This window comes from Mesoplodon bidens, assembly GCF_964165515.1.
Source record: "Mesoplodon bidens genome assembly, chromosome: 15".
Lineage (NCBI taxonomy): Eukaryota > Metazoa > Chordata > Mammalia > Artiodactyla > Ziphiidae > Mesoplodon > Mesoplodon bidens.
This window is the reverse complement of record NC_138171.1, coordinates 36,736,354-36,748,887: the sequence shown is the minus strand read 5'-3', so window position 1 is coordinate 36,748,887 and position 12,534 is coordinate 36,736,354. Positions and strand designations below refer to the sequence as shown.

Below are 12,534 nucleotides of genomic sequence, written 5' to 3'. Positions count from 1 at the left end.
GTCCCGAAATGCTTTAGGCATTTCCCTAAAGGGGCCCCCTGGGGAACTCATAGAACTATTTTGGCTGGAGTTAACATTTTGAGTAAGTACTTTTGTGTCTCACTAGATCTTTTGTTAACCTTACACCTTTGAACTTTTTAAAAAATTGATTAATTAATTAATTTATTTTGGCTGCATTGGGTCTTTGTTGCCGCGCGCAGGCTTTCTCTAGATGTGGTGAGCGGGGGCTACTCTTCGTTGCGGTGTGTGGGCTTCTCACTGCGGTGGCTTCTCTTGTTGCGGAGCATGGGCTCTAGGTGTGCGGGCTTCAGTAGCTGTGGCACGTGGGCTCAGTAGTTGTGGCTCGCGGGCTCTAGAGCACAGGCTCAGTAGTTGTGGTGCACGGGCTTAGTTGCTCCACGGCATGTGGGATCTTCCCGGACCAGGGCTCGAACCCGTGTCTCCTGCATTGGCAGGCAGATTCTTAACCACTGTGCCACCCGGGAAGCCCCAAACTGTTTTTTAAATTCCTCTTGCGGGTATTAGGAAGCCACTGAAAGTTATTTTTTAACTTACGGGAAATGTAAAATCGTACATGAAGATACACTGAGGAGTCTGGTGAGCCTCCATCATTTAAAGATGGAGGCAGAGGAGTGAGCTAACCAGACTGTGTGTTGGGTGAGTCACTGTGGTAGCACAGGGGGGATTGGAGGGGACCAGGCCTAGAGGCAGGGAGACCCTGTGGACCTGGACTTCATGCCTCAGGTGGGCCAGCCACTGACTAGGGCCGTGGCAGTAGATGGAAGTAAGGGCTTCTGACTTGGTGGTTGGATTGGTTGTGAGAGGGGAGGAATAGAATGAGGCCTGGTGTACAGCTGCCGACAGAGATAATAAATCATCATAATTAAGGAGGAAGGACGAGGGGTTTTGCATGTGTGGTAACTCATTTCATCCCAATAGCAACTCTATGGGGGAGGAACTTTGATTCCCATTTTATGTTTAAGGAAAGTGAGGCTCAGAGAACTCCGCAAACCTCCCAGGGCCAGCCAACCAGCGCTTGGCAGAGCTGGGATTCAGCCCCAGGCATTCTTGGCCTCAGAGTCTGGGCTCTTCGCTGTGAGGCGATGGGGCGATGGGTGGGGTGATGGCTGTGGCTGTCGACAGGCGGAGATGTTCCAGCGGCAGGGAGGTTTGGACGAGCAGTACAGAAGAGCAGCCTGGGGTGGAGTGGGGCGGCCCGTGCCCCTCTGGGAGTGAGCTTACGGAGACCCGGTTGGATGCCGGGAAGAAGAGCCCTTGAAGGACATGGAAGGACCAGTCAGAGAGGCGGTAAGGATGGGAGAGTGGGGCCGGGAAAGCCCCAGGAGGGGAGGCTTTCAATCTCTCAGCTGCTCAGCCATCAGCCCTTTGCTGGGGCAGAGAGAACAGTGAGCAAAAATGTGATGACTAGGAAATCCCTGCCCAGTTTAGGTCTTCTCGTGGCATACGACGCCACAGGTGATTCAGGCCTATGTGTGTGTGTGTGTGTGCGTGCGCGTGTGCGTGTGCGTGCGTGTGCGCATGCGTGTGGTGCTGGTCTTGTTGGAGAGAGGTTGTGGGGGAATGGGCCCAACCTGCACACGCCCAGCTCCGTTCAGCTCTGCGGTCACTGAGGCTTTAATACCAATGCCGTGATCACCTCTGCACACAGCTCAGAAGTGGTCTGGGTGCTGAGGAGCTCTCGAGGCTGGACCCTCTGCAGGCCACATCCTCTGTGTCCCCTGCCACCTGGGCTCTCACAGTGATCCTGGAGGCAGGCAGGTATTTTAATCTCCATTTACTTGTCAGGGAAACAGAGCCCAAAGGTTCAGGAACTGGGTCCCGGTGAGGACAGAGTAGATGAGCCGGTGGCCAGAGGCCGCCCCGCCTGAACATGTGGCTCTGGCTCGTACCTGAAGCTGGGGCCACTGTGTGGGCCACCAGGGAACCAGGGATCCTGCGCCCACCCCCAAGAAGCAGGGTCTGGAGAGACCTCTCAGCTGGGCTGCAGTTACAGATTCGATTATGGATTTGGGAACGCGCTTGCCGCATTGAGGTGAGCACCTGGGCACAGGGGTCTGCAGGTAGGTCTCCAGCCCGCGGATGTACTGCGGAAGGGCTGCACGCCCCTCTCGCTGGTGGAGGATCCGTGTCAGCCAGGCGCCTCAGGTGATGGCTTTGCTGCCTGCGGCCCGGCCAGGGCCTCTCCTTCAAGGGGGTGGGGAGGAGTGGGCCTCCGAGGCCGGGGCCAGGCTCCCACCCTGTGAGGGAGGAGGAGTGTCTGCATTTTACGCTACCAAGACCTGCCCAAGACCGGTCAGCCGGTGGGGAGTGGTACTGGCCTTGAGCCCAGATTGGTAAGGCCAGGGCCAGCAGAGGGTAGGCTTGGACCTGAGCCCTGGTCACTAGACGAAAGGCCAAGGCTGGACATCAGAAAGGGGGTGTCTGCACATCTGCCCATGTGCAGGACCTGCCAGGGCCTCCAGCAGATCTAGACGAGAGCAGGAAAAGCCGTGGCTATCCAAGCTGTTATGGCAATTTGGGGGGGCTGTCCCTGAGCCCTTGCTATTGGGGAAGATGTGATGGCCCCTCCTGGTCCTCCCCCTCCCCCCCACTGCCCAGTCCTGTCCACTGGACGCTGCTTTTGTGAAGCGTTAGCTCTGGGGTGATTTTCACACTTTTTCACAGGAAGGCAGACCTGCAGGGCATGCGCTGCTTGTCTGTGGGCGTCTAAGTTAAGACTTAGCTGTCTGTGGCTTGAATTCAGAGGAGCAGGTCCTGCATTGAAAAGGGCAGGAGCGTTGTTCACGCTGGCCTCTTGCGGGGCTGACATGGTGGCCTCAGGGATGTCTGCTCCCCAGCAGGCAGGGACCGGGCACCTCTTGGAGCAGAGTGAAGGAGACAGAGTAGGAGGGGGACGTGGCTGTTTCAGATGGGCAGTCAGGGAGGGGCTGCCGGTCAGGGAGGGGCAGCCAGTGCAGAGGGGTCTGCTTGATGGGCGGGAACTGGTGCATGTTGGGGCAAGTACAGAGCTCCAGGGTTCTCCTAAGGAATTGTTCTCTTTTTTTCCATCTATCTGCCCCCTGTGCCTGCTTGTCATTTGGCCCACCCGATGTTTAGTTCCAAGGGAACCCACACTTTGAGCCCAGGAACAACCTTGGGATGCTGGTGGCATCGAATTACCTGATGAGCGGGCACCCAGTGTCCAGCCTTGGTCTTCTGATGTGCACTCTGGTGTCTCCTGCGGAGTGACCACCACAGCACACCCTGTGCTGCCCAGGCTGCTGGCCTCTGCTTCTGTCCCTGACTGGGCACATTTGCCCCATTGAGAGCCTTTGTTCTCTGGTGGAGGCCACAGTGGGGCCCAGTGGATCCCGAGGCCAGATCTCTCCTCACCGCTCTGGATCGCCTTGGAGTGGGCAACAGGTCCACCCGGCTTGTCCGCTGTGCCCAGACCCCTTGCCAGATTCTGAGCACCTAGAAAGCCCCCCTAAGGGAGGTGCCCGAGGGGAAGCTCAGAGCTCCCTTCCCTGGGGGAGGAGGTGCTTTTGAGCCTGACTAGGGATGGGGAGGATTGGGTAGAGGGTGCTGTGGACAGCAGGGTGGCTGAGAGTGTGGCAGGAACGGGGACTCCAGCGGGAGGACATGCTGTGTTCCAGGTCCTTGGGGAGCGCGGGTGAGGGTCTGGCTAGGAGGAGGAAGGAGGGACAAGACTGGACAGTCCACTCGGCGCGGCTGCCTGCTGCGGCTCCCTCCCGCTGTGGGCTGCCCCTGTGCTCCCACCCAGGGCAAAGGGGACCAGAGAAGGAAGCCACGGCTTGGGACCTTAACTGCTCCAGAGGAGCGGTCACAGGGGCCATGGGGACGCCTCGGTGGGGGAGCAGGCCTGGGGCAGCATTCCCTCTTGCCTGCCCCGGGGATGGCGCTGAAGGCACCTAGGCGGGCCAGGTGTGGCGTGCAAAACAGGCAGCGTCCCAGCGGGGGGGCAAGGTGAGCAGGAGCCGAGGGGGCGCGGCCTTCGGGGCGCAGGGGGAGGACCGTGAGCTCCAGCCCATCTGCGTTTCCATAGCTTGGCTGCACCCTTCTGTGTCGCCCCTCTGCTCTCCTTCCTCATGCCTGGCACAGAGAGGTGCCCACCAGAACTGCTCAGGAGGCTTCCTGGGGCGGCGTTCTGCCCTCTGCCCTCCCGAAGCAACAGACTCGCCCCCTGCATGCTCCAGGCACGGGCTGATGGGTTGCTTGTACAGAACCCTTTGGAGCTTGGGGCCAGGGCTCCCACCAGCCAGGCATTTCACTGGTTCCCGACCCAGAGCTTAGCCCTGCCGGCCCGGGTAGGCCCTGGCAGCCTCGAGCTGCCGGAGTCTCCGGGGAGATCGGCAGGTCCTGATGGCCGTTGACAGTGCCAGCTGGACACAGCCGGGGTTTGTGGAGGTCACATGCTGAACGACTCCTTCTAACGTTTCTCCCCTCTCTGCATGTCTGATCTCGCACCCCGTGTAGGCATGACGAGTATTCTGATGTCAGCCATTGGACTCCCTGTGTGTCTTAGCCGCGCACCCCAGCCCGCCAGCCCTCCCGCCTCCTGTCTGGCCTCTAAAAGTCACAGCTCAGTTAAGAGATTGAGGAAAATGTCCATGAAAGGTAGTTCCTGCTCACAAATACTCTCTGGCCTCTGCTAAGCCTCCTCCGAGTCTTGCTGCCTCTGACTCTTCTGCACCGATCACTCTTCTCTGACCACCATGGCCCTCCGCCGCTTCCTTCGAAGGGCCAGCCCATGTGGGGCTACTTCAGAGGGGTCCCCCGATGACCACTGCCCTGGCCGTCACACGGCCAGGGAGGAAGGGGTTTCAGAACCGTTGGAAGGTGCTGTGAGTTTTAATAAAACTCAGGTGGAGGGGCCTGTGGGTAGTAAGTTCTAAACCTGCCATTTCTAAAGCCGATGGTGGCTCTGCTTCCATCATTGGGCCAGAGAAGTGTGACCGCTCCGGTGACCTTCAGGATGGTGTGAGAGGGAGCATGGCTCTGGCTCCGCCAGTCCTGGGTTTCCAGCGCTCACGGGCTTTGTGAGCTCACACAAGCGTCCTGTTCATGAGCGGAGCGCCTCCTACATGGCAGGTTGGTTGTGGGAGGAATAGGAAGGAAATAGCTCGGGAAGCACCTGGCACGTAGTACTAGTACTAGTACGGTGGTTGCTCTGATCTTGTTCACTGCCTGTCTAACCCCCGCCCAACGGGGGAGGAGGGAGGCCAGGGATGGGCGGGGCTAACCCTGCCCAGCACCCCGCCCCCCCCCCCCCCACCGCCAGCAGTTGCTCCCGCCCTGCTCCCCCTCTTACTCTACCTCAGAGGCCAGCAGCTTCCCGAGGCACTCGGGTTTGCCCCGGGACAACAAGGCTCTCAGCAGACGCTCTGGCCTTCCTGGGCTCGGATGTCCCTTTCGTGGGGTAGGCGGTCACCTGGCTGGCCCCCTTTGAGAAAAGTGGCTCCTGGAGAGTTACCTCCAGTTCTGAAAGGCTGCCTGGGCACGGGCAGGCAGGAGAGGAAGGGATGCTGAGCCAGGCCTCACCGGAGGGATTCCAGGGTCCAGCTGGAGAGTGGCCTGTCCCTAGTCGGTGTGGCCTTCTAGACCAGGCTTTTCTAGAAGGCCTCCCCCCTCAATCAGAATAGAGTCCCAGCCAGCAGGATGGCCACCCGGTGCCGGTGGGGACTGTGCTTTTGCCTGGCTTTCTCCCCAGCGACCAGAGCCAGGGTCCTAGAAGTCTGTGTGTATGGGGGTGCATGTGCGTGTGTATGGGGTGCGTGGTCTTCCTTTGCCTCTAGCTGTTTTTCAGGTCATAGCAGCTGATGCCTTTACAGTGATCATGGCTTTGGTTGGTATTAGGTCCACTTTTTAGATGAGAGAACTGAGACTCAGAGGTGACCTGATTTGGTCCCAGCCCAAGAGCCAGAATCCAACCTGACATCACCAGGTCCCCGCCCCTCGGCTCCCCTCATAACTGTCACCTGGCCTTCTCTGGTCTAGAGGGAGCTCAGGCTTGTAAGTCTTCGCAGCCACAGGCAGATGGCCGTGAGCTTGGGCTCACACCAGAGCCCCTCTGGTCTCAGGGTCTAGGACCAGGAGCTCCCCCTGACCTTGAGGCAGGATGACAAGCCCTGCCGGGATCACGTTCCCCTGGCTGCCCTGGTCTCCCTGGTCCCTCCCCTCTGCTCCGCTTTGCTGTCCCTCTATGATTCTGCGCTGCCTCTGCCTGGAGAACCCCTGCCATGCTGATTCTCTCTCTAGCTGGGGGCGTTTCTTCTCCTTGGGGTGGGGCCTCTTTGGTGCAGGGCCTCGCCTCCGGGCTTCCTGCACAGGTGCACACAGAGGAGTGGAAGGTTTCGGGAGGAGGGGGCGGGGACAGAACTGTGGGCAGCTTAGGAATCGAGGAGACACGTCACTGACACCCCACAGTCCAGGGAGAAGCCCAAGAAGACTGGTTTGCTGTGGCCGTGTGGCTGTCATCCGCAGTTGGTGTGCACACAGATGCCCCCATGGGGTAGGCACGCACTACACACTTGACTCAGAAAACAAACTTCTCTTACCGAGACTTTCTTACAAGAATGATGAAAGCTGAGTAAAATAACACGGCCAGAATGTGCTCCAGAGTATCTGTTTTAGAAGCTGCTGTTTGACTCTTCCGCATGTCCTCTGAAGCCTGGGACAGGTTTCCTGAGTGAAGGTGTGCAGGGCCGTGGCCAAGGCCCCGTCGTGGCTCCTGAGGGCTGTGGCCAGCTGCTGTCTCTGCCCCTCTTCCGTCTCCTCCAGGGCTCCTGGGGCTGGGCCCCCAGCGGGTGGGCCGGGAAGGGCTCAGCCGGCAGAGCTGTGGAGCGTTCTGCGCCTGGCCCAGGTCTCTCCTCTCCTGCACGCTAACCTTCCTCTCTGAGCCGCCCTAACATCCCTCCCAGCAACTTGGACCGCTCCCTGTCGTCCTTTCTCTCTCGTTCCAGCGTCTCCAGTTCTTTCTCCTCGGGACACCACTTATGTTCTTCTCTCTTTTAGGAGGGCCTCCAAAGCCAGAGCCAGAGCAGGTGATAAAAAACTACACAGAGGAGCTGAAGACAGCCCTGGATGAGGTGCGTGTCACGGGAACCATGCTGCTTTTGGTTTTGTTTGGAAACGAGGGGTGGCTTAGACGAGCATGCCAGCCTGTCCCCTGCTGGAAGGTGCTTCCTGAGGAGCCTCTGGCCTCGTTCAGAGAGCCATCCTGCCCCCCTGGCTGTTGGGAGGGCCAGTCGGGGTTCCTGTGGTTAACCCAGCCTGCCAGACCCCCGTCACGGCTGCACCTGGACCTCTCTCTGCTCAGCCTCGCTTCGGGGCTACGGCACCACTTTTCTCCGATTTGAATGGAGAGTCCTGGAGAATCTGGAGGGGTGGGGTCAAGGTCATTCGTGCCAGCCCAGAGCCGAGGACTCTCTTGCCTCTTCCTCCTGCAAACTGAGTGCATAGGAAGCACCTGGTTGGTAAAGGTTTGGACAGAAACCTGAAAGTCATCCTCACGTCGGCCCCTTCCTCCAGCCTGCTCTGCCCTCCCCCTTCACAGCTGTCTGTCTGTCTGTCTCTGCCCTTGTGCTCACCCAGCACAGCTGGGCTGCTTTGCCCCCCCGCCACCCCCCTCCAAGCTGCCGTCTACACAGCCGACATGTGGCCATGATGACTTAGTACCCGCTGCTCACAGCCCCTCAGCCGGGCCCCCGACATGTAAGACGAAGCCCCAACCCTGAATGTGGCCGTCAGGGCCTCCCGGGATCTGGTCCTCCCCAGACCTCGCCTTGTCTCCTGCACCCCGGTCGCCCCTTGCCCTGCAGGTGCACCGCCCCTCCTGGTGGAAATGCTGGCTCCCGCTTCAGAACGGTCTCTCTACCCGAGTGCCCGTTCCTGTGCTTGTGCGTCTGACAAGTTCCCTTTCCCTTGTAAAGCCCGGCACTGAGGGCCCCTCCCGTACTTACCTCTCTGCCTGGCTGTTCCGGCCACCGTCTCCGCCTGTGCTTCAGTTGTTACACGGGCCCCAGTACTTGGTGCCGCCTGCCGTCCCCTCTGCTGTGGTGACGGTGAGCCCTCTGTGCTCCCAGCCTCCAGAACAAACGGCTGTCAGATTCAGTTAGTCTGGGGTCAGGCACTTCAGCAGATGAAGGCGGGTCCTACAGGACTCGCCCCCTGTGGCACAGGGGCCGTGGGTGAGAGTTCCCCGCGTTGGGTCTCCCTCCAGGACTGCATCATCTGTATGGAGAAGCTGTCCATGGCGTCCGGCTACAGCGACGCGACCGACAGCAAGACCTTCGGGCCGGTGGCTGTGGGCCGCTTGGCCAAGTGCAGCCACACCTTCCACCTGCTCTGCCTGCTGGCTATGTACTGCAACGGGAACAAGGTACCCATGGCCCGCCGGGGCCAGGGGTGGGGGTCGGGGTCTCCTTCCCGCAGCCCGTCCCTGTCATGTTGCACTTAAGCAGGTGACTGGGGCTGCTGTGTGAGGGGCCCAGGGCCCGCTCGGAGGCAGCCTTGAGATGTCTGCAGCCCTGGCCCTGCAGCAGGATGGGACTGGGGGGTGGCAGGTGACGCTTGGCTGCCCTGCCTTTGGTGTAGTTTAGCCGGAGTGGACAGGTCAGGGGGATGGAGAGAACGAAGGCCCGTGGTGGGCCTTGGGGCCTGGCCTTTGCTCAGTGTCCCCGTGCCATCGTGCACCAGCCAAGGTGCCAGCTTATCAGTCCATTGTTTATGGGGTTTTCTTTTTCATCTTAAACATGACTTGGCTGTGCAAGCTTTTGCTCATAAACCTCATTTTCTTACCTGATGCCAGTCTCTGGGTACCTTGTCCCTTTAATGAAAATTGCATGAGTTTCTGGGGTAAAACTTATCTTTCCAAGGAAGCTTCTGGAATCAAGTTTCTTTGCGAGGAGGCTGCCTGGGAGTTGGGCAATGCGCCTGGGACCCACTGGGTGACTCGGGGCCAAACCCGTGTCCCTGTGGGCCTCTTTGCCACCTAGCCAGCGGGGTGGCTGGCCTGGGTGCCCTCTCAGGGGCCCCAGCTCAGTCCACGGCATTCTGCCTTGTCCCAGGATGGAAGCTTGCAGTGTCCTTCCTGCAAAACCATCTATGGGGAGAAAACTGGAACCCAGCCCCGGGGGAAGATGGAGGTGTTCACGTTCCAGGTGTCCCTCCCCGGCCACGAGGACTGTGGGACAATCCTCATAGTCTACAACATTCCCCATGGCATTCAGGTAAGGGGCTGCGGCACAAGAGGAGCCTCCTCGGCTCTTTCTGGAATCAGCCCTTCTCGGGTGCTGTCCTTTCTTTCCCGCCCCCTCCTAGCAGTCTGCACACCCCGGGTCACTGTGAAGGTGCCTAGGCTGCCAAGTCAGGCTACCAGCACCCAGGAGGCACTGGTGCTGGGGGCTAGAGCCAGCTCCTAGGGCTGTGGAAGCAAAGAGGTGGCCCTAGCCCTTTCCTGAGCCAGGGAGGGCTTCCTGGAGGCAGAGGCATCTTTGCTGGACTTGTACTGGGCGGAAGGCCAGCAAGCGTCTAAGCAGGAGGAGCGCTTTTATTGGGCCGCCGGCCGGCGAGCCCACAGGGGCAGAGCACAGGGTGGGGGGCGCTGGCTGGCTTGGCTGCCCTTGAGGGGCCCGCTCAGTGGCCTGATCCAGGCCTGTGTGGGGCGTGCGGGGACAGGAACCCAAGCTCACTGGGGACCCAGACGGGAGCCCTGGCCCCGGAGGTCTCTGCCTTGGACCGGGGGGGTGGGGGGGATCTCAGAGCCTGGGCAGGTTGGGAAGATACTGCGTAGTGGGGGCCAGGAGTCTGACGGGATGTCACTCGGTTTTGTCTAATTAGGTGGTTCCCCTGGTTTCCCTCCAGTTCTCTGTGGCTCAAAGTGAAATTTAGAAACACTCCAGACAGCAGTAGAGCCAAAGAGCTGGAGGGGACTTTGGAGTTATACATGGCGTGTCACCATGTGGCCGAGAGCAGAGCAAGGGCCATGTGCGGTTCCAGCCGCCAGCCTCTGTCCAGCCTGCTGCCACTGTCTCGGGCCCCACTCCGGCCACTTCTAGAGCGAGAGTGGAGGGGCTGTGTGCCCGAGTGAGGGTGTCAGGCGGCGGGCCCTGCCATCTGGTCCAGAGAGCCCCATGCCCAGAGGACCGCCAGCAAAGCAGGCGCTTCCGTCCCAGCCTCTAAGGGGTCCGGGCTCTTCGGGGAAGTGGAGGGAGTTGGCCGGAGTGTCTGACGCCAGGCTGAGCAGCCCGGGTTCAGGGAGGGCAGTCGTGGGTGGGTGCCGTGTTCACGGTGGGTCTTCAGAGCGAGATGTGAGATGGCAGTTGATTTGGTTGGTCACTTGAGCGCAGCAATAGCCCCACCTGGAAGGCGAAAGGGTGAGGCTGGGCGCCCGTGTCCGAGCACCTCTGCAGCCAGAGGGCCCCTCGGCTCCCACTCCCCGCGTCTGTGTGCCTCCTGCAGGGCCCGGAACACCCCAACCCTGGAAAGCCGTTCACCGCCAGAGGGTTTCCCCGCCAGTGCTACCTTCCGGACAACGCCCAGGGCCGCAAGGTGAAGACCCGGCTGACGCCCCTGGGAGTGGCCCCCCCTTCCCCCCCAGCTGGCAGCTCTGGGCCCAGCTGTCTGTGTACAGTGGGAGGCGGTGGGGTGGGGAGGGCCCAGCTCGGCGGCCACACCAGATCTGCCTCTGCTCACCTTCTTACTGCGACAGGCAGAGGGGGACAAGGCCTGGGGGCCGGCTGGGGTGTGGGCCACCCCTTCCCGGGGACCTGCCGTGCGTTAGGCGTCCCAGGTGCCCGGGGTCCAGGGAGAGACGAGCTGACCTCACAGGTGCTCCAGTGGGAGGACGGGATGGGGAGGCTCTGGGGCCGCTCTACCTGGGTGGGGGGTGGGGGGCGGCCTGCAGAGCCACCTCTGCACTGAGACCTGAGTTGGGACTTGCCGGCTCTCCGAAGGCCGGGGAAGAGCGTGCCAGGCAGAGAAGAGCCGGTGTGGTGGCTTTGGGGTGGGGACAGCTCCGAGGGTGTGAAGAGGCTTAGGGAGGTGAGGGGGTGTCGGGGTGGGTGTCTGCTCTCCAGGCCAGCCCCCGGAGCTGGGGTTTGTTCTAAGCGCTTGTTCACGGCCACCTTCTTCCCCCCCCCCCGCCATTCCCTCCCCTGCCCCTTCTTCCTGCCTCCCCACCATCCCCTCCCCCTTGGACAGGTCCTGGAGCTGCTGAAGGTGGCCTGGAAGAGGCGACTTATCTTCACAGTAGGGACATCCAGCACCACGGGGGAGACCGACACCGTGGTGTGGAACGAGATTCACCACAAGACAGAGATGGACCGCAACGTGACAGGCCATGGCTACCCCGACCCCAACTACCTGCAGAATGTGCTGGCCGAGCTGGCCGCCCAGGGGGTGACTGAGGACTCCCTGCAACAGCAGTGAGCTGGGGGCGCAGGCGTCCCCCACCCGGAGCCCAGGCTGCTCCTGCCTGCCTGTCCCCATCCCCAGGCCCCCCCAGGCCCGGGTCTGCGTGGGAACTGGGTGAGCCTGGGAGTCATACTTGTGAGGACTTCGGATGCAGCTACCTCAGTGCGTGGGCCCCTCTGTCCTCGGTGGGCCGCGTTGGGCCCTCAGTGCTGGGGGCCCTGCAGGGGGTGAGGAGAGACTGCCTGCTGTGCCCCCAGCCAGGGGCAGGCCAGGGTCTGGGTCAGCTTCTCATACCTCAGATGTTCTGTTTGCAATAAATGCCCTATAGCCAAGGTCAGCGGGCCCTGGTGGGTTTGTCGGTGGAGGGGGGGGTGGGGTGGGGTGTGTGTGTGTGTGTGTGTGTGTGTGTGTGTGTGTGTGTAAAATCTGATGTGTGAAGGCCAGCACACACATGTCCTGCTGCGGCAGAACAGGAAGCGGCCTTACAGGCTGCCCATCCAACCCCCTAAATGAAGAAACCAAGGCTGCAGTGAGGCCAGGAGCCGGACGCTGACCTGAGCTGCCCCCTGGGCCCCACCCCAGTTCTCCTTGCAGGGCGCAGTCCAGCAGCTCTGCCAGGGCCCCTCCCATCTCCTTCCCCAGGGTTCTGGCTTTCTAAGCACTGCTCACATGGGGCAGGTGCTGCTGTCTTCATTCTACAGGTGAGGAAACTGAGGTTCAAGGGTACAGTGAAAGCAGTAGAGCCGGGACTGGAATCCCGGACAGGATCGATCTGACCCCATCCTCAAAGTTCTCATCCTTCCCAACCTTCTTAGAAGGAGGATCCAATACTCACAGGCTTGCTGTCTGCCTGGCGGGGGTGAGTGTGGCCTGGGGCTGAAGAGACACACACCGAGTAACGTAACATGGGGGAGGGGGTTTGCTTTCACAAGCCCTTCTCGTCTTAAGAAAACGACTGAAATTCTATGTTAGGACTCGCTGGTACAAAGATGAATATATGTTAGAGCATTTTCTTTCACCTAGAAGTTCCTTTTTTTTTTTTCTTTCTGATTTTAAAAGAAATTAAAGCATTTTTGTGGACCCTTAGCAGTATCGTGG

The 12,534-nt window shown here is 60.4% G+C and overlaps 1 protein-coding gene across 5 annotated transcripts in view; it reads left to right on the top strand.

The window, feature by feature from the left end:
• The window catches only part of DTX2 (deltex E3 ubiquitin ligase 2), a 34,376-nt gene extending 22,614 nt beyond the window's left edge, over positions 1-11,762 (top strand). For 4 of the 5 annotated variants that reach the window (XM_081257571.1, XM_081257574.1, XM_081257573.1 and 1 more), the window contains 6 exons: positions 4,498-4,638; positions 7,036-7,109; positions 8,243-8,401; positions 9,090-9,251; positions 10,483-10,572; positions 11,224-11,762. In XM_081257571.1, coding sequence (XP_081113697.1) covers positions 4,498-4,638; positions 7,036-7,109; positions 8,243-8,401; positions 9,090-9,251; positions 10,483-10,572; positions 11,224-11,451 — 854 coding nt within the window. In that variant the 3' untranslated portion in view covers positions 11,452-11,762. The remainder of the gene's footprint in view (positions 1-4,497; positions 4,639-7,035; positions 7,110-8,242; positions 8,402-9,089; positions 9,252-10,482; positions 10,573-11,223) is intronic. The other variant, XM_081257575.1, reaches the window with a different exon arrangement.
• The last annotated feature ends 772 nt before the right edge of the window (positions 11,763-12,534 follow it).